The sequence below is a fragment of the Acinonyx jubatus genome, chromosome D3 (assembly GCF_027475565.1).
Source record: "Acinonyx jubatus isolate Ajub_Pintada_27869175 chromosome D3, VMU_Ajub_asm_v1.0, whole genome shotgun sequence".
NCBI classification, from domain to species: domain Eukaryota; kingdom Metazoa; phylum Chordata; class Mammalia; order Carnivora; family Felidae; genus Acinonyx; species Acinonyx jubatus.
In genome coordinates, this window is record NC_069392.1 from 13,378,654 (window position 1) to 13,402,505 (window position 23,852).

Consider the following 23,852-nt stretch of genomic DNA (forward strand, 5'->3'; position numbering starts at 1 on the left):
GAATGACATAACAGATGCAAACAGGGTTTGCAGAATGTGAGAGAGGCCTGGGGATGTGAGATAGGAGTCATATTTGTTTACACCAGCCTCGGCAATCTGACCGGCAATGGGAACGTTGAGAGACGCCAGCTCATTCCATGTGTTGACTTTCAGGTCTTAAGGAAAATGCAGAGACGCCACAGCAGCAACACGGATAACGGTCCACCTGAAAGGTAGGTAGACCTCCCCCGGGTTCATTCCATCCGGAGGCTCTGGGCTTGGGTCGTCAGGGGCAACTCCAAATCTGGATTGAGTGACACCTGCCTCTCGGGTTATTTGTTAGATGAGCAAAGGAGATCCGGTGGGAGACTGCTTTGCCCGGTGATGGCATACGTTTCTCAATGCATCGTAGCTTGCTCTGGCTTTGATGGTCATTCCCTAAGCCTGTGTGACAGGTGACTCACTTGACTCACTGCATCAAAGATTGTTCCCATAGGTTTTAACTTCTAGAGGTGGAAGATTTCTGTTGCTTACATTTCCTGGGAGAGAGGGACCCGCCTTAGCAGGCAGGGCTACGTGGGGAAGCACCAGTCAGGAGGCAGAAAGAAGCAAAGAGTGAACAGAGGCCACAGCTTTTATTGTGCGTCAGGGGGAAACGGCTTAGGATTGGGTAGCTTGAATAATGTCACCAGGCTCTGGGGCTAGAGCAGTGTTGTCTAGTTTTCTGGTACCTGGCCCTGGGGATTTAGAGCAGGGGAAATATTGGCTGGGTGTGCCAGACGCACATAAGGAAGCGGTTGGGGATACAAACAACTTTGGCTGTTACTTTGGCCCTCTAACAGAGGCCACATAGACCAAGAAAATCTAAGAAAACACGGTTAAAACCCTCACGAGCTAGAATTACTGTCTGGTGAAATCCAAGAGAGTACACACCATGGGGACCTGTTCTTAGATTGTGATGCTCTCCCCCTGTGCTGGCCCATACGTCCGAGGAGCCGGCAACTGAACTTTTCCTCCTTTGCCTCCCATTCTGGGTCCCCCACAACCCCAAGGTTGACTACAGAATCCCAAAGAGTATTAACTGGTCCCATTAAGACTGAGTTTTGCATCAAGCCTGCCTGTTCTGCCAGGAAGAGCAGTGACCTGAAGTCAGATGACCCTTAGCCAAAACCCCAGCTTAGCCATTTTGCACCTACAGTGCCTTTGGCAAGCAACTTCACCCCCGAGCCTCGGTTTCCCCATCCATAAAGTCTGGATAATAAAACTCAGGGTTGTTTCTGAATGAGTGAATGAGCATGAAAATGCAGGAACACGGTATCCAGCGCGTAATAAGCGTGCCTCTTGGAGCTGTCCTAGCCTCTGAAGACACAATTGCCATCTGCTGTCAAGTGAACCATGAGGTCTTTGGGGGCAGAGACCACAGCAGAAAAACAACGGCCACGGTGTGTTGTGTGCCTACCCTGTGCCACCCTCACATTAGCCTGACGAGGTCAGGACTATTTTTATCACTGTTCTTACAGATAAGAAACTGAGGCTCAGAGAGGGGAAGTAAATTACCAGAAGTCACACAGCCAGGAAGCAGCAGGCCCTAGTCCATTGCCCACCATAGTCTATGCTTTCAGTCACTGCATTACGACTGCCTCCTATCTGGGTGGACCTACTTCTCCTGGGCCGCCTCACATTCTGGCCCCTAAGTGGTTAAGTTGGAAGCCTCTGCCCTCCAAGGAATATTCTTTCCCATTTAGGCTGAAATCTCGGCTGGATACCAGGGAGAGGCCCAGGGAATGGAGGCCAGCTATAAAAAGCTCCTTGGTGGGTTGAGTCTTCCCTGATTGTACTGCAGGCCCCCTGAGCCCAGTGAACTCCAGGCTGGTGAGCTCACAGGGGGCCAGGAAGGCTTTCCATGGCCCGATGGGGGAGAAAGCTTGGCCCCTATGTGGGTCAGCATGGGCACCTGCCAGGACTCCTGCTTTCTGAGCTCAGTTTCTTGAAGTGCAGAAAAAGCTCACGGCCCCTTGAGGGTCATAGCCATGGTGTCTGTTGTTGTTGTTGTTGTTAATATTACTTTAATGTTATCCCGAGCCCAGGTAGTAAGACCATACATCTCCTGGGTTTTGGAGCCAGCAGGGATGGGCCGTGGGGTGGGGTTATAACTTTCCCCCCAGGTCAAGTTTGTGGAGCCAGAGAAGCCAACCCTGAGATTTCTCCAGGTCAGCATTTCCCCTGCTGGGTTTCACAAGTGTCCTATAAGATGTGAATAGTTTAAAGAATTCGATGGTCAAATAAGGTTGGGAAACACGAAGTTTCAACAAAATCAGAAAATGCGGTTGCAGGCCTTCTCAGAGCCTTTAGTATGTTCATTCGGTCATTACCTCAAACAGTATTTTTTGAGCCTGCTCTGTGTGCCAGGTGCATTTGTGCTGAGAGAGACAGTAGGAACAAACAATCATGATGTTTGACCTCTTGGAGCAGGGTCCTGTCTAAAGTGCTATTCCCAGTGCTGAGTGATCATTAGAATCACCTGGAGGGCTGTCAGGAACTAGTGATGTCAGGGCCCACCTCCAAAGGTTTTGATTCAGTTGGTTAACACAGGGTCTCAGGCACCTGTATTTTTCGGAAGCTCTGAGTCTGTTTCTTTATCTGTAAAAGAGGAATGACATTAGTCCCTATCCGTAGAGGGTGTTTATCTGTGCCTGCAGGAAGTTTAGAATGGGAAGCTCTTTTAGTGGGAAATAATCATCTATGTGTTTTTTAAAAAGCATCCTGTACTCTTGAGTGGACAGTAGATTATACAGAGTCTAGTGTGATGTGCCTGGATGATAGCTTGCACACATTTATTAGGTGCCTACTGTGTGCCCTGGGTTGTGGGGTCCAGAGAATGAATGAGACTCAGCTCTCACATTCAGGAAGATCATGGTGTATTTTAAGTACCATAGAGGTCTGGGAGGTGCCTTGGGGGCCCTACTGCAGGGTGAGAGAAGGGAGGGAAGGGGAGGGAGGCTCTTCACTCCTCCCCCCGACACATGCACATATAGCAAATCAGCTCCACTTATATCTGTGGTATAGACTGAATTTCAAATGGTCCCATTTGAAAAGAAGACAAGCCCAAGACAGAAGACATCCAGAACTCCAGGTCCTCGTGTTCATGGAAAGTGTACCCAGTTCGAGGGTCTCTCCATTCTTACAGGGGTAATTATTCTGGGCTCTCTGCTCCTCCAGTGATGACTTTGAAAAAACCACAGAATCCTTTGCTGGATTCCAATACAGCAAGCTTTGTTTGGAACTAGAGAGGGCAGTTGGCCCTGGGGGTCTTTCCCTAAGGATTAGAGGTAATCATCCCCATGTATTGAGCACCTACTATGTGCTAGGTACATTGAAAAGGATGTTCTAAATTTGATCCCACAGGAGTTGTGTGGATGGATGATGTTTATGCCATTTTTCAGGTGAGAAAACAGTGCAGGGTTGGTAAGACCTCTAGGAAGGGTGAGGGCCACCTGGGTGGCTCAGTCGGTGAAGCGTCCAACTTCAGCTCAGGTCATGATCTCACGGTTTGTGAGTTCCAGCCCCATGTTGGGCTCTCTGCTCTCAGCACAGAGCCTGCTTAGGATCTTCTGTCTCCCTCTCCCTCTGCCCCTCCCTCTCTCACTCTCTCTTTCTCAAAAATAAAAAAACGTTAAAAAAAAAATTAGATCTTTAGGAAGGGTGGAGCTGGAGTTTGAATGCGGGCTTCTCTCTTGATTCTTCTTTACTTTACTTTTTTTTTTTTTTTAACGTTTTATTTATTTTTGAGACAGAGAGAGACAGAGCATGAACGGGGGAGGGGCAGAGAGAGAGGGAGACACAGAATTGGAAGCAGGCTCCAGGCTCTGAGCCATCAGCCCAGAGCCCGATGCGGGGCTCGAACTCACAGACCGCGAGATCGTGACCTGAGCTGAGTCGGCCGCTTAACCGACTGAGCCACCCAGGCGCCCCAACTTTACTTCTAATACTGTGTGTTGCTCTCCAAATACCAGCCAGTGACCAAGAGGCTGGGCCCTCTTGGAAACTGGAAGTCATTGAAGATTATAGGGCCAGGGGTCTCTGAGTTCCTGAGGTTCATAGATTCTGGAATCTGGATTCTGGGATCATAGATTCTATGCTAGCTTTTCTGTAAAGTATAGAGGTTGAGAAAGCAGGCTCTGGAGTTAGCTAGTTGAATCTCTCTTGTTCTGTCTCTTACCAACTATGTGGCTCAGGACATGTAACTTTCTCTGTGCCTTGGTTTCTTGATCTGTCAGATGGGGGTATTATTAGTACCTAATTCATGGGGTTGGTTGGAAGGTTTAATGATATAATCAATGAGGAGCCCTTAGAAAAGTGGCACACAGTACATTTTCAATAAATGTTATGCCCCTATTGCTATTATTATTTGTGTTAGTTTTACACGGCTTCTGTGACAAGGTACCACATGCTGGGTGGCTTAAACATTAGGGATTCACTTGGGTGCCTGAGTGGCTCAGTCATTTGAGCATCAGACTCTTGATTTCGGCGCAGGTCATGATCTCACAGGTCTGTGAGTTCAAGCCCCAAGTTGGGGCTTGGGATTCTCTGTTTCCCCTCTCTCTCTGCCCCTATCCCTCTCATTCTCATTCTCTCTCTCCTCTCTCTCTCCTCTCTCTCTCTCTGAAAATAAATAAATAAACTTAAAAAAAATTAGCAATTTATTGTCTCACAGTTCTGGAAGCTAGAAGTCCAAGATCAAGGTGTGGACAGGGTCAGTTTCTTCTGAAACTCTGTCTTTGGCTTGTGGATGGCCTCCTCCCCACTTTGTCCTCACGGGGTCTTCCCTGTGTGTCTGTGTCCTAATCTCCTCATGTAAAGACACTAGTCATGGGGTGCCTGGTTGGCTCAGTCGGTTGGGTGTCCAACTTTGGTCAGGTCATGATCTCACAGCTCATGAGTTCGAGCCCCACGTTGGGCTCTGTGCTGACAGTTTGGAGCCTGGAGCCTGCTTTGGATTCTGTGTCTCTCTCTCTCTCTGCCCCTTCCTGCTCATGCTCTGTCTCTCTCTCTCTCCTTCAAAAATAAATATTAAAAAAAATAATGATAAAGACACTAGTCCTAATGACGTCATTTTAACTTAATCACCCCTACAAAGACCATGTTTTCAAGTACAGCCACTTTCTGAGGTCCCGGAGGTTAGGGCTGCAACACAGGACACGATTCAGCCTGTAACAATATTGGTACTGTTATTTGTACCCCCCGCCCATCCTCCACTGGGGTGCTTATCTCTCTGTCTGACTTGGTGGGGCTCTCTCTTCCCTCCTGGCCCAGAAATCGCAGCCAAGCGCTCAGCTCCGAGGCGAGCGTGGATGAAGGCGGCGTCTTTGAGAGTCTGAAGGCAGAGGCGGCCTCCCCACCTGCACTCTTCTCCGGCCTCCCCGGCCTCCCTGCCAGCAGCCTCCCCACCACCCCATTCCCATCCAGCCTGGTGCTGGGGGCATCGGCCGGAGGCGGGGACGTGTTCATCCAGATGCCAGCGTCCAGGGAGGAGGGCGGGGGCCGGGGCGAGGGGGGCACCTACCACCACCGCCAGCCCCTCCATCACTTCCATCACGGCGGCCACCGCGGGAGCTCGCTGCTGCAGCACGTGGGTGGGGACCACCGCGCTCACTCCGACGAGGGGGGCGACGAGCAGCCAGGGACGCCCGCCCCTGCCCTGTCCGAGCTGAAGGCCGTGGTCTGCTGGCTCCAGAAAGGCCTGCCCTTCATCCTGATCCTCCTGGCCAAAGTGTGCTTCCAGCACAAGCTCGGTGAGTCCAGTGGGTCCCGGGTGTGTCAACCGGGGGCTTCACCTGCCGGGTCGGGGACAGGAGGGGTTCATCCCGAGTGCCAGGGCAAGACAGCAGAGGTCTCCATGGTGCACGGTGCTTACGGTGCTTAGGATTATGGGATTCTGAGTGAGGCCTGGGTTCCAGTCCTGGTTGACCAGCTCTGTCGACCTGGGACAAGTCAGTCACCTTCTCTGAGCCTGTTTCTTCCTCTGGGCTGGGGAGCTTGGCATGTGTCCAGCAGAAAATTTGCTGCTTGGTGGGTGGGAAGCAATAGAGGGTAGTGACCTTTTAATGTTGCTCACGGTCCCCAGTAAGCTAGGGCCAGGCCCGATGGCATCTAAGTGGGTGGAGTCAGACCCTCCTCTGTCCCGCAGGCATTGCCGTGTGCATCGGGATGGCCAGCACCTTTGCCTATGCCAACTCCACGCTGCGAGAACAGGTCTCTCTGAAGGTGAGTCACCTGGCGAGTTAGTCTCCAAGGTTGCTGTAACGCGTGACTACAAACCCAGCGGCTTAAAACAATACAGATTTACCCCCTTATAGTTCTGTGGATCGCAAGTCTGAAGTGGGTCTCTGCAGGTGAGGGTCATGTGTCAACACAACTGTTCTTTCCAGAGGGTTCAGAGGTGATCCCCTTGCCTTGCCTTTCCCAGGTGCTAGGGGTGGCTCATGGCCCCTTTCCTCCTCCTTTGAGCCAGCAACCAATGTTCCACCTCTGTGCCCACCTGCCCCTAGTCCCTTCTCCTTCTGTCTCCTCTTCCACTTTTAGGGACTCTTGTGATTACATCAGCCCCACCTGGACAGTCCTGGAGTCTCTCCCCGTCTCGGGGCTAGCTGGTTAGCAACCTGAATTCCCTTTGCCATGTAAGCGGACATATCCACAGGTTACAGGGATGAGGATGGGGACACCTACGGGAGGCCTATGAGAGGCTGTTCTTCCGCCTGTCCCCCCGGGACACATCGCCTGCCATCTTTCTCCCAACCTTTCCGACAGCAGCGTCTCCCCCCCACGCCTGCCCCCGGCACCCTCATCTGCCTGGCTTCTCTCACGGTTAAGGCCATCCTGCCGGCGTTCCAGCTTCACACCAGCATCATCCAGAATTGCCATCTAATATCCGCTTGGCACTAACCTCGCCCAGCGCAGAGCTGGGCAGACGGCACAGCTCATCTTGCAGATTTGTCCCAGCAGCCCGGGAGGGAGTCAGAATCGTTCTTACCTCATTTTCCCAGTGAGGAAACAGTGGCTCAGGGACACTACGTGCCTTGCATACGAGGTCACACGGTCCGTGAAAGTGGTGGCGTCAGGCTGTGAACCCGGGCCTTGGGCCCACAGGCTGTGCTCACCCCAGGCTGATATCCCAGCTTCTCCAGCCACCTGCACACAGGCCCTTGGATAGGTTACCTTGGTGATCTCAGTCCCAGGTGCCCCCCTAGAAGATGAACCATTCAAATGAGATAGTGCCTAGGCATTTAGCACAGGGCCTTCCTTAGAGGCAACGTTTAGCTGAGCTGCTTGTAACCGGCATGCCTCTTCTGCGGTGCAGGTGATCCCAGAACAGCCACCATCCTCCCTGACCCTTCTCTGGGTCTTTCTCAGAAGCATCTGGGCCTCTATGAGGGCAGCTCGGTCTCCATTTGACACATGAGCACGTTGAGGCCCAGGGTTGGGCACGGGGCCATAGCTTCCTCATGACCCCCGGTCTCCTCTTCCTCACGCACACCCCTTTCTGCTGCTGTTAGAACAGCAGGTCGATCAACGCCACAGTGGGGCACTTCTAGGACTGGCTGTCTCTGTTAATGCAGTAACATCCAAGTGGTGCCTTGGCTTACATTTTAGGGGCAAGAGTGCCTGTATCCATCGATAGGCATTCCAGGCAGGGATCCTTGAGCCCTATGAAGACACAGGTGATGTTTTGCCCATCTGTACATATTTTCTGCAAAACAGATTCTGCATGACCCTCAGTAAGTTTAGAAATATCAACTTACTGCTAGAGAACTCTCCCCTTTGTCCTTCAGAGTTTGGCTTCCCAGGGCATTGCTAATTCTCTCTTTGTATTCCTCCTTTGGTTTGGATTTACAGGGGGATTAGGCTGGAATCCATTATTTATTGGAGTAAGAAGGGCTGCTGAGTAGATTATTCACATTGATAAGAGCCGTGGGTTGGTTGGAGGTGGTTTCTAGGGTCATTAACCTTGACCACGCCTGGAATGATGGGTGGATGGAGATGCATTTATTTTGTCTACTCTATGGAAATGTGCTTTGTAACCGTGCACAGAGCACTGATCTGTGTCTGGAGACAGTGGAGCATTTACCAAAACCGCAGGGAAGGTTACACTGAGAGAGTTATGACCTCATCTGATTCCAGCAACGCAGCCACCCTGATCCAGGAAAAGATGAGCTTTTGAGAGTCAGCAGCACAGGGGTCTGTGTGCATGTCTCCCCAGAATGCATGCACCCTACTCTGTACCTTCTCCACAAATTCCTTGGGATCGCTCTCAGCTGGAGAAGCTGCTGGGAAATAGGAAACCAAGTAGGTTTTCCTTCTCGTCTTCCTGGGGACTCATCAGAAATGCGGCTGGAGAGGGGCACCCGTGTGGCTCAGTTGGTTGAGCATCTGACTTCGGCTCACGTCATGATCTCATGTATCCTGAGTTCGAGCCCCGTGTTGGGCTCTATGCCGACAGCTCAGAGCCTGGAGCCTGCTTCGGATTCTGTGTCTCCCTCTCTCTCTGCCCTCCCCCACTCCCTCTCACTCTCTCTCCCCCAAAATAAAAAAACATTTAAAAAAAAAAAAGGGGGCACCCGGATGGCTCAGTCAGTTAAACGTCCGACTTCATAGTTCATATGGTGTCATAGTTCATGAGTTCGAGGCCCGCATCAGACTCTGGGCTGACAGCTTGGAGCCTGAAGCCTGCTTTGGATTCTGTGCCTCCCTCTCTGTCTGCCCCTCCTCCACTAATGCTCTGTCTCTCTCTCAAAAATGAATAAGCATTAAAAAAAAATTTTTTTTTTCTAGAAAAAGAAAATGAGGTTGGAGAAAGAAGCGGGGATGACTTGGGCAGAGTCTTTGATGGCCTCGTGTACAAGCTTGAATCTAACCCTATAACTGTGGCCCCGTATTGAATGGCCAGGCCAGGATAGTAGCCCAGAAGTCCTAGAAAAAGTGGGAGCGGAACTTGCCAACCTGTAGATCGGAATCTATTGCTGGGTTGTAAAGTCTGAATAATAGTCCTACCATTCACTGAGCCTGAAACATGAATCCATGGTAGACTGAATGTTTACCTTTAAAACTTTACTTAATCCTTAGCAAAACTCCCATCCTCAAATGAGGGCACAGAGACCTCAAACAAGTGCCCTTGAGCAACAGCTCTTTACCTTCTCTGTGCCCCAGTTCTTTACAGTAAATGTGAACTAACATTTACTGCGTACAGCACTGTTCTGAGCGTTTCGTGCACGTCAATTCTCACAACTCTGTTGTGGAGACACAGTATATACCCATTTTCCAGATGAGGAGAGGGAAATGCAGAGAGTTTCGGTAACTTGCCCAGTCCTCCGATTACAGGCCGTCCATCTCCAGAATCTTCTGCTAACTGTAGTGCCTTCCTGCCTTTTCACATAGCAGGTTTCTACATTGGGGGGGGGGGGGGGGGTTGGGGGAGATAGAGAGAGAGAGAGAGAATCATAGAGAGAGAGAGAATCTTAAGCAGGCTCTATGCCCAGCACAGAGCCCGATGCAGGGCTCAGTCTCATGACCATGAGATCATGACTTAAGCCAAAATCAAGAGTCAGATGCTTAACCGACTGAGCCACCCAGGCACCCCATGTTTCCACATTTCTGTCACCTTCTCTGTGACCACCCCTTGGGTTCCAGTGGGATGGGAAGATTCCAGCACCCTTCCCTTCACCATCAGCCCTGCTTCTTCCAAACCTTTGAGAAAGGGGGAAATTGGCACTTGTCAGAGAACATTCTGGAATGTTTTGCCATGTGCACCTTTGGCATTGCAGCATCCCTACAAATCTCTTGTTTTGTCTCCAGGAGAAGAGATCGGTGCTGGTCATCTTGTGGATCTTGGCCTTTCTGGCAGGAAACACCCTATACGTGCTCTATACATTCAGTTCCCAACAGCTGTACAACAGGTGAGCAGGGGAGGGGTTCTGACCCCTAGTGGGAAAGTGGGGGGCACTTTGCTTGGGACACACAACTCCTTCACTTGGGAACAGTGCAGTGGCTCTGTGTCACGTAACCTTTAAATTCCACCCTCTTGTATACACGCACGCCAGAGCAGAGCTCTCTAGTAGAAGTACACCGCAAGCTATGTGTGTGATTTTACGTTTTCTAGTAACCACACAGTGGGAAGGTGCGGGAGGGTCGGCCAGTAAAGACCTGTAGGACTGGGTTGAAACTCCAGCCAAGCTTTCAAATCATGTACATCTGTTTTAAAAATGGACTTTGAGGAATGGGAAGTTTCCCCACTTTCTGGGGCCGCCCCATAAAGGCTATTTGGAGAGTTCGTTTTAAGGCATCAACACTGATCACACACAATGCGTTATTGTCTGGCCCAGAATATCAAGGTCCCGATGGGTGGAGGGTGGAGGAGGTGGAGTTTCCCAGAATCTTGGATGAATTTCCAGCTCATGCCATTCTCTGGGCATGATCACATTCACAGGCTCAGACCTCCATGCTCCCATCAAACCAGAGCTGAGTCAAACTGGCAGCACAGAAAGAGAGAGGGAGAGAGCAGCTTAGGAGAAAAGCAACAAAGCTGAACCCCTTCCGTAATGATGTCAATGGTCTATGTGCTTGATACCCATAGGCATCACCTTATTTTACCCTCTCAGTGACCCAGCAGGGTATTGATGGCTCCATTTCACGGGTGAGGAAACTGAGGCATAATGAAGTCTTTCCTAATGAGTCTTAGTCCTGGTAGGCGGCCTTTACCAGCAAGACTGAATCTTCCTAGGATTTGCAATCTGATGACCAGCGTCCTTCCACTTGACCACCTTTGGCAAATAGTGGAACCTCCTTAGGCTTCGCCCTGTTTCCTCATTGGTAGAACGAGGACCAGGTTATTCTTGCTTTATCCACCTGACAGGCTAATTGTTAGGAAGGCCAAATGCTATAGTGCATGAAAAATACTGGGTAAACGGAAACATTGATATATCATAATCCTATCCTGATTGATAGTATTCTTTTATAATAAATTACCTTTTATAATAAACGTACCTGTTGGTGGTGGTGCCTAAGGAGGAGTGAAACTGATAATAAAATACATCAGTCCATGAAAGTTCATAGGGTAGTTAGAAATAAGTGGATTTAGTGATCAATCTACAAAAACACTTCGGTCCTGCCCCTCCTCCAAAAGCCAAAACAGGAAAAATCCCCTAAGATGGTGAACTAAAACCCAGACAGATGAATCTGAGACCAGCTGGTGTCTCTGAGACGCGTGGAAGGCAGATCTTAATGTATTGCCATCAAAGAAGCGTAACCGAGAAGCAGAGTGTAGAAGTCAGCTAACCAGCCCAAGATCCCAGGAGGGACAGGAGCAGAGGCAAAAAGGGCACCTGGGGCTGCCGGACTCTCCCTGGATTGTAACACAGAGGGCCACTCAAACCTGGACGCGAGGCGTCCTCTAGAGGCAAGGCTAGAACGTGAAAAGGACACAGAGGGTATCGGGTAAGGCCGCCAAAATAGATTATTTTCATTTGTTTATTTATTTTTTAACGTTTATTTATTTTTGGGAGAGAGACAACATGTGAGCGGGGGTGGGGGGCAGAGAGAGAGGGGAAGACACAGAATCCAAAGCAGGCTCCAAGCTGTCAGCACAGAGCCCAACGCAGGGCTCAGATTCACGGACCTCGAGATCACGACCTGAGCCGAAGTCAGACACTTAACGACTGAGCCACCCAGGCGCCCCTGATTGTTTTTATTGATTTTGCCCTACTCTAGCTCTTTGAGACTCTTTATTATAAGTAGAAATTGATTTTTTTTAAATAAAAGTAAAAACCAGACCAGTTTGGGGCAGCTGGGTGGCTCAGTCTGTTAAACATCTGACTCTTGATTTCAGCTCAGGTCATGATCTCATGGTTCGTGGGATTGAGCCCCGTTTCAGGCTCTGCACTGACAGCATAGAGCCTGCTTGGGATTCTCTCTCTCTCTCTCTCTCTCTCTCTCTCTCTCTCTCTCTCTCTGCCTGCCCCTCCCTCCCCCCCTCCTCTAATAAGTAAACTTAAAAAAAAAAAAACAGACCAGTTCATTCCTAGGAGGCTATAATAAGCAATCCCAGTTTGCACCACTTCCTGCCAGCCCAACAGAGTACATCAGAAGCATTCAGAAAGCACCCGTGCTGGGCTGTGTGCACCGGTCCTTACTTTGTAGTGGACAGAGAGGACTTGGTGTAGCCTTTGCTCAGAGCCTGTAATCCAGCAGGAGGAAAAGTGAGTGGACAAGCACAGTTTGGCTGCTGGTTCCTGTTCTGGCTCCCGTTCTAGCCAAAAGCTGTGGGCAGGCAACTGTACCTCTTAGGGCTCCCCCTTCCCCAGCTCAGATTGGAATAATCACAGTGCCTGCCTCCTAGAGGTAGGAAAATGAAATGAGTTAAGACATGTAAAGTGTATAGAAGAGGCCAGCATGATGTAAGCAGCCAAGATATTTTAGCTCTTACGTTGTTATTATAAATAACTTCATCATCCTCTGGGGGTAGAAAGCAGAGCTACTCAAAGTGTGGTCCATGGACCAGTGGCAGTTTGAGAATGGCTTGATGTCTGTGTTTAACAAGGGAAGTACAGGAACTGAGTGTAGAGTTAACTTACCTGGTCCCAAATGGGTAGAACGGGTTTACATACTCTGAGTAGCGTCACTGTGGAATAAAGATGGAAAAGCACGAACTATAGCTGGGATACCTGGGTCTGAATCTACCTCTGTCCCTTAGTATCTGTAGGACCTTGTACATGTTACTTTATCTTTCTGTGCCTCTGTTTCCTCATGTGCAAAATGGGGCAGATTAAATAGTACCTACCTCGTGGGTTGCTGTTATTATCACTGCTGCACAGCCGGGTCTGTCGTATGTCTGTTCTCCTGAATCCCACCAATGACACTATGAAGGAGGGAATGAGTCCCATGTTGCACGTGAAAACACTGAGGCTTACAGAGATAACATTATTTGCCCAGGGTCCAATAAATAGAGAAAACCGGATTCAAACTCGGGTATGATATTAATGCCTGTATGTTTTTCATGCAACTTACTTCACCTCTCCAACCTTCTGTGCCTCATTTATAAATTGGGAATAAGCAGTGCCCACTGTGGAGGACAATGGGGTACAGTGAGTAAGTAGCTTAGCACAGTGTCTGCACATCAGTTTCTCTCCTCCGTATGTCGTGCTGGCCAGCCTACCTGCCTGCCTCCCCTTTGCTTCCTCTTATGAAGCCCGTTGTGGACTCATAAAACTGGAGGAAACCCTAACTAATGAGGCTCCTGGCCAATCTTATTGCATAGCCTTCAGGGGAACTGAGGCTCAGAGAGGTTAAGATACCTACCTGAGGTCACACAGCAACTTAGTAGCAAATTCAGAGACAGGACACAGATATCTGACTCCCCGTTCAGTGCTCTTTCTACAGGTTATATTCACAAAGCTCCCAGCGTGAGTAGAAAGAGCTTCCAAGGGCCCGGGATCCTAAGTGAGCATCCTGACTCTCTCCCTCCAACCCCCACCAGCCTCATATTCCTGAAGCCCAACCTGGAGACACTGGACTTCTTCGACCTGCTGTGGATTGTGGGCATCGCAGACTTTGTGCTGAAGTACGTCACCATTGCCCTCAAGTGCCTGGTCGTGGCCTTGCCCAAGATCATCCTGGCTGTCAAGTCCAAGGTAGGCATTGGCTGCGGCCACGAGGTAGCCCCATTAACGCCCATCATGCAGGGGATTCGGGGCACCTTCTGGAGGAGGAAAGAATAGGCCTGGGCGGAGCGGATGCCAGCGTTTAAAATAAACAGAGCCCATCACCCACCTCTTACAATTCCCTGAGTCTGAGCCTGGCTTCTCGTTGTCACCACCGTCCTTTGCTCTCCAAGGGCACTGCCTAAGTTTCATTGTTCAAAACTGCCCTTGATGCAGTTTTCATCTAAATCTCACCCGAGAAAGGAAAAAAGTATGTTGACACGTCCTGCTTCTCCCAGGGAAGGGTGGCTTTCATAGGTTTCCACTCTTGTGACTTCAGGAGTGTTGTTTGTTTAACGGCAAGCGTTCTGAGGCTCAGAAGAAATGAGCTCCATGATCGATTAGTGATGTCTGCCGTGGACACAGGACCAGGCGTGGTGGCCGTGGTGCTTTGCCTGCAGGGAAAGGCGTGCTGACAGGTGTTGGGGTGGAGAGGTCTTGGGGGATAACTATTGTCATTCAGAGGACTGAGTGGAGCTAGGAAAAGGCAGCATCTTTAGGGTGTAATGAATGCCTGTGCCTCTGCGAGAACACCTGTACAGAGGCAGACGCACCAAAGAATCTCTGGAGACTCCTCCTTTCCATTCTGTGAAAGCAGCCATCTTTTCAACTTCAGAAACCTCAGAATTTAGGGCACCCAGGTGGCTCAGTCGGTGACGCGTCATACTCTTGATTTCGGCTCAGGTCAGGATCTCATGATTCGTGTGGTTGAGCCCCGTGTCGGGCTCTGTGCCGACAGAGTGGAGCCTGCTTGGGATTCTCTCTCCCTCTCTCTCTCTCTTTGCCCCTCCCCTACTCACAAACTCTCTCTCTGTCTTTCTCTCAAGAATAAATAAATGTTAAAGAAAAGAAAAAAGGAAGCTCAGAATCAGTCCCAGGCATTGGTTGGCAGGAGAGCAGGTTGGAACGGGCCATCCGTCTTGAAGGCGCCCAAAGCCCTGTGCCAGATGTCTAGGAAAAACACTGCTGTGTCCCTTCTTCACTCACACACTCAGTACTTCTGACCCCACGTGTGTGGGTTTCCCCACATCAGGCAATTCTCCGACACCAGCTGGTGTCCTACAGTTCAACTCAGTCCTGACACCGTCTACCTGAAGGTGGCATCACGTCCTACGGGTTAAGAGCTCAGTCCCACAAGATGTCCCCACCCCACTTCCGACACCCATTTCTAGTCCAGATCATCACTTGTGCTTCTGACTGACTGGTTAGAAATCAGGGTTTCCACGACCCACTCCATGGGTTCAGTCATTTGCTAGGATAGCTCACAGAACTCAGGCGTAATACTCGTTTACCTGCTTATTGTATAATTAAGGATATGGTAAAGGATGCTGATGAACAGCCAGGTGAGGAGGCGTGAAGGCGAGGTCTGGAAGGATCCCGAGCACAGGAGCTTCTGTCCCCATGCGTTGGGGTGCACCACCCTCCTGACCTGTAGACGTGTTCACCATCCCTAAAGTTCTCAGAATATCCTGCACTATTGGGATTTTTGTGGAGACTATCACACAGGCAGGGTGGATCATAAGCTCCATTTCCAGCCCCTCTCCCCTCTCTGGAATAAGGGAGGTGGGGCTGAAAGTCCTAAGCTTCTAATCATGGCTTGGTTTTTCTGGTGACCAGCTCCCATCCAGGAGCCCACCAGGAGTCACCTTATTAGACCCAAAGATACTCCAGGAAATTCCAGGGGATTTAGGAGCTCATTGTCAGCAATCGGGGGCAAAGACCGATGGATATATTTCTTATTATTCGCACCAGGGCAGTCTGAGTCCGGTTTTGTCCCTCCACATCGCACTCCCCTCCCCCACCATGTGGTTTATTCGGTTGACCCAAAACCCTCAGCTGTTGTGGTTTCCTTAGATAAAGCCACAGCTCTGGTGCCAGAGGCAGTGCCGGGAGGTCTAAAATGGCCTAAAGACAAAATGGGGAAGAAAGACAGAAGGGAAACAACAGACCTCAAGAAGTCCTGAGATGCCTCCCCACCTGCCCCTCGGAGACCACCGTCACCGTTACCATTTGCCCCCTGAGCTCACACCATGTATCAAATAGGGGGCGGGGACTTGACAGTGGGAAGCAGGATGGCCCAGTGGTTCCACACGTGGACTTTGGCATTGAGCACGACTCCATTCAGGTCCCAGCTACCCCCTTCCGAGCTGTGTGACTTTGGGCAGATGACAAAACCTCTCTGAGCCTTAATTTCCTCCTCTGTCAACTGATAACAAGAATGCACCATCCTTCTAAGTACGTAGAACTAAGTACTAAGAACTAGTGGTACTAGTACTAGCTGCTGATAGGAAATGGGAACTGCTTTTCCCCATGCCTGGCACATAGCAAGCACTCAGTGATTCACATCGCTTCTTGGTATTGTCTTTATGACCAGCTGTGTGACCTTGGATGAGTTACTCAACCTCTCTGTGCCTCGGTTTCCTCATCTGTAAAATGGGGAGAATAATTGTGCTTGGTGTCTTCCTCTTGCCCCTCCAGACACACTGTCCACATTTCTTTCCCACCCTGCTGTCTGGCCTGGAGGCTGACCTGGGTGAACTGTACCAGCGGGCTCCCGCAGCCCCCAGCTTCCAGCGGGGTTCACCAGGGGAAAGCCTGAAAGGAGAGAGAGGCAGAGGTATTTATTCCTCTTGGGTGTTAGTCTCCTATGGCAGCTGTAACAAACCGCCACATGAATTTATTATTCTTTGGTTCTGGCGGTCACATTTCCAAAATGCGTTTCCCTGAGCTTATCTTTCGGGTCGGCACTGTTCTAAGTGCTGTATACGCATTAGCTCGTTGAGTCCGCACCACCCCATGAAGTAGGTACTCTAATTACTACATCCCCTTTCACAGTTGTGGGAGACAGCTCTGAACACACAGGTCCCATTGTGGGCAGCCCCCTGCAGACAGCCTTCCGTCAAGATCTAGTAACTACACTCTCTGCTCACTGCTTCCAGGCGCGGTGGGTGATAACAGCTCCCCACCTGTGGAAGTTTCTCCACCCTGGTTACCTGCCCACACCTTTGTAAAGAGCAGATGTAGTCAACTCTTCCCCGATTAATAAATGGTTAAAAGACTTAAACACCCTTCACCAAAGCAGATCTCCTGGTGGCAGATATGCACGTGAAAAGATGCTGAGCCTCATTAGTCTTTAGGAAATGACAGTGAAAATCAGTGTGTGAGATGCCACACTCATCCATGGTGGTGGCCAACACGGAAAGGCCAGACCGCACAGCTGTTCGCACAGGCACAGCCGTGGGCAAAGACCGATAGATATATTTCTGGAACTCACACTTGCGGCGGGAATGTAAATGGCACCTCCACTTTGGAAGCCAGCTTGGAGGTTTCTTGGAAGGTTAAGCATAACACCTGTCGTACAGTCCAGCCCTCCCACCCGTAGGTGCTCACCCAAGAGGAATGAAACCATGTGTCCGTGAAAAGGCTTCTGCATGGGGCGCCTGGGTGGCTCAGTCGGTTGAGCATCCGATTTCGGCTGAGGGCATGGTCTCACGGTTCTTGAGTTCGAGCCCCGTGTCGGGCTCTGTGCTGACACAGGGCCTGGAGCCTGCTTCGGAATCTGTGTCTCCCTCTCTCTCTGTTGCTCCCCAGCTTGCACTCTGTCTCTCTCTCTCTCTCTCTCTCTCTCTCTCTCTCTCTCTCTCAAAAATAAAGACTAAAAAAAATAGGCAGACAGATGAACAAATTTTGGTGTATCCATGCAACGAAATACAACTCAGCCATGTAAAGAGATGAACTACAGTTGACCCTTGAACCACATGAACAACATGAATTGAACCACTCATACACGATTTTTTTCTGATAAATACAGCACGGTATTATCAATGTATTTTTCTCTTCTTTGTGATTTTCTTTTTTTTTTTTTAATGTTTATTTTTGAGAGAGAGAGAGCACAAGCAAGGGAGGGGCAGAGAGAGAGGGAGACACAGAATTCAAAGCAGGCTCCAGGCTCTGAGCTGTCAGCACAGAGCCCGACGCGGGGCTCGAACCCACAAACCAGGAGATCATGACCTGAGCCGAAGTCAGTGCTTAACCAACTAAGGCACCCAGGCGCCCCTAGTTAGGATTTTCTTAGTATTATTTTTCTCTAGCATAGTTTACTGTAAGAATACATACAACATACAAAACAGATGTTAATCGGCTTTATGTTGTCAGTAAGCCTCCCAGTCAACAACTGTAGGCTGTTAGTAAAGTTCTTGGGGAGTCAAAAGTTATATGCAGATTTTTGACTGCACAGAGGTCAGTGCCCCTAAACCTCTGCATTGTGCAAGGGTCAACTGTATTGATACAACATAAATGAATCTTAAAATACTTAACAGTTATGCTAAGTGAAGGAAACTGTAGCAACCAAGAGTGTACCTTATGGTTCCACTTCTATCAAGTCTAGAAAATGTAAACTGGCCTATAGTGACAGAAAGCAGATCAGTGGTTGGCTGAAGGGACCTCCCAGAGGGAAGGGATTACCAAGGGGCACAGGGAAACTTCTGGGGGTAACAGATACATTCACTGTCTTGACTGTGGTGATGGTTTCACAGGTGTGTACATATAACAAACTTACCAAATCGCACACTTTAAGACAAGGAGCCACTGCCGCATCTATACTGCTTCTGTCCGAGCTCCTCCCTGGCGTGGGCTGCTGTGGTCAGAGGCTTATCCTTGGGGCCTCCACTAAAAGTCACTTCTAGGGGCACCTACATGGCTCAGTCAGTAGAGCATACAACTCTTTTTTTTTTTTTTTCTTTTTGAAACCCAAGTTCCTTTTTTTTTTTTTTTAACGTTTATTTATTTTTGAGACAGAGACAGAGCATGAACAGGGGAGGGGCAGAGAGAGAGGGAGACACAGAATCGGAGGCAGGCTGCAGTGTCTGAGCCATCAGCCCAGAGCCCGACGCGGGGCTCGAACTCACGGACCGCGAGATCGTGACCTGAGCTGAAGTCGGACACTTAGCCGACTGAGCCACCCAGGTGCCCCGAGCATACAACTCTTGATCTTGGGGTTGTGAGTTCAAGCCCCACACTAGGTGTAGAGATTATTTAAAAATAAAATCTCAAGGGACACCTGGGTGGTTCAGTCAGTTGAGTGTCTGAGTCTTGATTTTGGCTCAGTTTGTGATCCCAGGGTTGTGGGATCGAGCCCCACATTGGACTCTGTGCTGGGCATGAAGCCTGCTTGAGATTCTCTCTCCCCCACTTGCACTCTCTCTGTCTAAAATGAAAATTAAAAATAAATAGGGGCACCTGGGTGGCTCAGTCAGTTGAGCGTCCAACTTTGGCCCAGGTCACCATCTCACGGTTCATGGATTCAAGCCCCACATCGGGCTCTGTGCTGACAGCTCAGAGCCCGGACCCTGCTTCAGATTCTCCCTCTCTCTCTTCCCCTCCCCACTCATGCTCTGTCTCTATGTCGAAAATAAATAAACATTAACAAAAATAATAAAGGGGCATCTGGGTGGAGCAGTTGGTTAAGTGTCTGACTTTGGCTCAGGTCATGATCTCATGAATCACAGGTTCGAGCCCCACATTGGGCTCTATGCTGACAGCTCAGAGCCTGGAGCCTGCTTCAGATTCTGTCTCCCTCTCTCTCTGCCCCTCCCCTGCTCACACTCTGTCTGTCTCTCTCTCTCTCAAAAATAAACATTAAAAATTTTGTTTAATTATATAAAAATAATAAAAATAAATAAATTGATTAATTAAATCTTATTTTAAAAAGTCACTTCTAGATCCTTGAACCTTTTCCTTCATAGCACTGTGACACTTTGGGATTATCTGTGGTTCACTTCCACCTCCCCATATCCCAGAAGCCTGTTCTGTCCTTCCACTCTGTCTGCAGGACCCGGCATGGCACTGGGCAGAGCAGGGCTCTATAAGCAGGTGGGTGAGGGACATGGTGGAGAAACTGGAGTTTCACTCCGTCCCCGCCCCTGTGCCTCCTGGTTGATTATCTCTGGGCAGAAATAAGATGGAAAATCGTTTTGATGTCCATTGAGGGCAAGGGACGTGAACCCAGCCAAGTGGGGAAGCTCGCTCAACACTGACCGCCTGGAGTCATAAGAGCTCGCAATTATTGAGCACCGACCGTGTGCCTGAAAGTTTGCTAAGAGCCCTTCGTGTACGAATCACCTTACGTAGCCCCTTGTGTTCGTCTCAGGTGGGTACCATTACTCTCATTGATGGATAGGAGATGGGAGGTTGAGGGGGCAGGTGGCTTCTCAGTCCCACAGCTGTGACCATTTCACACTAGAGCTGGGGTTCCCGCCCAGAACTTCACATCCTCAAGGGCCCCAGCTCTGCCTCAAAGTGGGTGTGGGAGAAGGATAAGGAAAACAGGCAGCTAACGGTTTACTCAGCACCTAGCACACTCTGGCTCTTGCTGGATTCTTTCCCGTGTCCTGACTCACTTCAGGCTCTCATCACCCCCGTGAGAGGGAATTCATTAGCACCTCTTTCTAGATGAAAAACTCAGTTTGAGTATCCTGTCGGTGCTGTGCCCGGTGCGTTGAAACCACAGAAACTTGTTTTCTCGTAGTTCCAGAAGCCAGAAGTCCAAAGTCAGTGTCACTGGGCCGAAATCAGGGTGTCGGCAAGGCAGCGCTCCCTCCAGATGTGACGAGAGGATCCGTTCCTTGCCTCTTCCGGCTTCTGGTGGCTGCTGGTGTTCCTTAGCCATGTCATTCCATCTCTGCCTCCGTGGCCTTCTGTGTGTGAAGTATCCCTTTCTTTGTCTTTTATAAGGATGCAGGTGATTGCATTTAGGGCCCTAAATGCAATTCAGGATAATTCAGGATGTTCTCCTCATGCCAAGAGCCTTAATTTGATTGTGTCTTCAAAGACCCCTTTTCCAGGTAAGGTCACCTTCGCTGGTTCTAGGGATTAGGACCTGGTGTCTTTGAGGAGCCATTCTTTCACTTACTCTACGGAGGCTGAACGAGGTTTGAGACACCCAACCAGTCAGTTAAAGAATCAGAATAGGAATCCACGTCTTCCAACTCCCACGGCCATGGCCGCTTCAGGAGATCAGCTGCCAGGCACCGAGTGGACCACATGCCGGAGCTCCTGGGCCCCTCCTGACCCTGCCACTTTCTAGCCACGGGCCCTTCCGGGAGTCATTTTGTGCCCCTGAACATGTTTCTAATGGTGGGAAGTTGAGATGTTAACAGAATTCTTTTTAAGATGCTGCAAAGATCGAAAGACTTAATGGATATGGATGGAATGAGGGGCAGGTTGGTCACTGCCTGGAGAGGAGGCAGGCAAGGTTTTCTGCAGCCCTCTGCTGCAGGTCCCGCCCACCCGTCCTCATGCTTCCTCATTGCTTTTTCCTCCCCGCCTGCCCCTCCCTCTATTCTTTGTGCTTCAGCCAGATGCTACTTCTTTCATTTCTTTACACATAGCAACTAGCACCATTCCGACATGTGGTAAATGCTCCCCTCAACCCGATTGCTAGATGAGAAACCTGAGGCACTGAGATACTGTCTAACTAACTTGCACAGTCTCCAGAGTGGGTTATGTGCTATCCTGTCTCCTACCCACTGCACCTGCTGATCCGTCTTCCTCAAAGGCCCTTCCTCTGCTTCATGTCGTAACTAACTCCTGCTCCTTGGATCACAGCCTCTTAGAAACCTTCCCTGCCCCCTTCAGGCTAGAGATGGTGCCCCTGATGAGGACTCTATACTCTCCCTATTCTAGCACTCACCATCCTGACTGTAATTGCTTGCTTAATTGTCTGCCTTCTCCGCTTGATTGTCACCTCTGTGATAGCAGAAATGAATGCATCTAGCTTGTTTGTTGATGGGACACCAACATCTGATATGCGCTCAGAAGCGTTTGTTGTAAGTATGTATGGGTAGATGTGTGGATGAACATATGAGTGAATAGATATATAGGTAGGTGGATGAATTTGATGGCTGGATGGGAAAGTTGGTGGATATGTGGATAGATGGGTAGGCAAGTGAGTGGTGGGTGGACGCATGGATGGATGGATAGATATTTGGATGGATGCATGGGTGGATAGATTGATGGACAGGTGGATGGATGGATGGATGAGTGGATGGGTGGGTGGATGGATGGGTGGGTGGAAGGATTGATGGACAGGTGGATGGGCAGATAGGTGGATGGATGAATAGATGGTAGGTGGATGGGTGATTGAATGAGTTGATAGTCTAGCCAGCTGCACTAACTCTCATCACCTCCTCTTATAGCAGCAATGAGAACTTAAATTCCTTTCCCAACTCTGCTCAAACCTGTTGTATTTGGTAGCTGTCCAAACACCTCTGTCATCAAGACACAGAAGTCCACCAGACAGAGTAGTACTCCCTTCTGTGTGCTGGAAAGGACCATACAGGGAGCCTTAAAGCTACCTAGAAGCCAAACCAATAATAATAAATATGGCCAAGCATCGCTGAGCACTTACCAGGAGCTAGGCAGTAGGTTAAGTCTGCCACTTGTTCAGGATGTATTGACTGAATGCCAACTACGTGTCAGGCACTGTTGTAGGCACTGAGGATATATCCATGAACAAAGTAGACAAAAATCCCTGCACCCGTGGCGTTTTATAGTCAACTGAAGACATTGTCTCATTCGGTCTTAACCCTGGAATGGTAGATGTTGCTATCTCTTGTCACAGAGTGGAAACTGGCTGAAATCACATGCCAAAGACTGCAAACCTCATAGTTAACACCCAGCAGTAGGAGCCGCGCGCGTGTGGAGTCCGCACTCTGTACGGGCCAGGTGTTCATTTCTTTCTGACATCTGTCTCCCAAGGCAAGTGCTGTTGGTTTTTTTTTGTGTGTCTTGCATTGAAGTCCTGTTCACATCACACGCTGTAAAATTAACCAGCAACCATTTTAAAGTATACCAAAGCCGTCTGCGTTCAGCATAGTCACAGTTTGTGCAACCGTCACCACCTGTCTCCAGTTCCAGGACGTTTTCATCGGCCCTGATGGAACCCTCCCCGTTTGCAGCCACTGCCCCCCTCACACTCCCAGCCTCTGGCAACTGCTCATCTGCTTCCCGTCGCATGGATTTATCTGGTGCGGGCATTTCGTAGAAGTGGAATCACACGTTCTGTGACCCAGTGCCTGGCTTCTTTCCCTCTCCTGTCCATGGTGTTTTCAAGGTTCCTCGATGTTGGAACAGGTACACTTCATCCCTTTTTATGGCGGAATACCGTTCCGTTGCATGGTAGACCACCATTTGCTCGCTCGTTCGTCTGTTGATACACATTTGGGTTTGATGGAGACTTTTTGGCTGTGACTAGTCCTGTGCCAACCCTTTGTGTACAGGTATCTGTTTGAACACAGTCTTCCTGGGCACATACCTAGGAGTGGAATTGCTGGGTCACGTGTTAATTCTTTGACTTCTTGAGGAACTGCAACACTGTTTCCCACAACGGCTGTGCCGTTATTCACTCCTGACAGGTGCTGTTTTTATCCCTGTTTACCAGAGGAGAAAACAAACGCAGGGAGAGGTTAAGGAAGTAACCCAAGGCCACACAGCTTGAAAGTGGTTGAGCAGAGATTCGACTCCAGAACCCCCTGCTCTGAGCTTCTAGGCCATATTCCCTCCTATGTAAGTTCCCTGGATTTGTTTGGGAAGTTGCTCAGACTTGATTAAGGAGAGGGGCCCTCATATCTATATAAATTTCCCCCAAGTACAGACCGTGGCTCCCTCACTTCCTTCTACTTCAGACGGGCATTTCTGGGGGCGAGAGGGTGGGGATGTGACCTGGCACCCCTTCCCTGTGCCGCTGAGGTGTGGGCGACAGTTATTAATGCCTCGCTGGCAACTGTCCAGCTCCCTTTTTCTGATTATTATTATTTTATTCGGCGAGATTAATGTGCCAGGTCACAGCATAATCCAGCCTGTAAAAAGTGATGTGAATAGTCTCCTCAAGATAAATTGCAGGCTTGGAAAAGGTTCACAGCCTTTCCTTGCCTGTCTGAGTGCTCTTCCGAATCCTCATCAATCCTTGTCTGGGCAGAAGAAAAGGACGGGTCTTCATTTGCAGCTGGGGGAGGGAGGGGGGAAAGAGCACATCTGTCAGGGACCCCTAATGACTCACAGCACAGATGCCGTGTCCCGCGCCTCCGTGCCATCCACTGAGAGGGTGGGTCGGTTTTTAATATGATA

At 49.7% G+C, this 23,852-nt stretch overlaps 1 protein-coding gene across 2 annotated transcripts in view; it reads left to right on the forward strand.

Annotated features, from left to right (window-relative positions):
- Nucleotides 1-23,852, forward strand: part of RNFT2 (ring finger protein, transmembrane 2) — a 66,799-nt gene that overhangs the window by 1,697 nt on the left and 41,250 nt on the right. For both annotated transcript variants that reach the window (XM_015068586.3, XM_053205774.1), the window contains exons 3-7: nucleotides 154-212; nucleotides 5,293-5,771; nucleotides 6,167-6,243; nucleotides 9,829-9,929; nucleotides 13,505-13,658. In XM_015068586.3, the coding sequence (XP_014924072.2) occupies nucleotides 154-212; nucleotides 5,293-5,771; nucleotides 6,167-6,243; nucleotides 9,829-9,929; nucleotides 13,505-13,658 (870 nt within the window). The remainder of the gene's footprint in view (nucleotides 1-153; nucleotides 213-5,292; nucleotides 5,772-6,166; nucleotides 6,244-9,828; nucleotides 9,930-13,504; nucleotides 13,659-23,852) is intronic.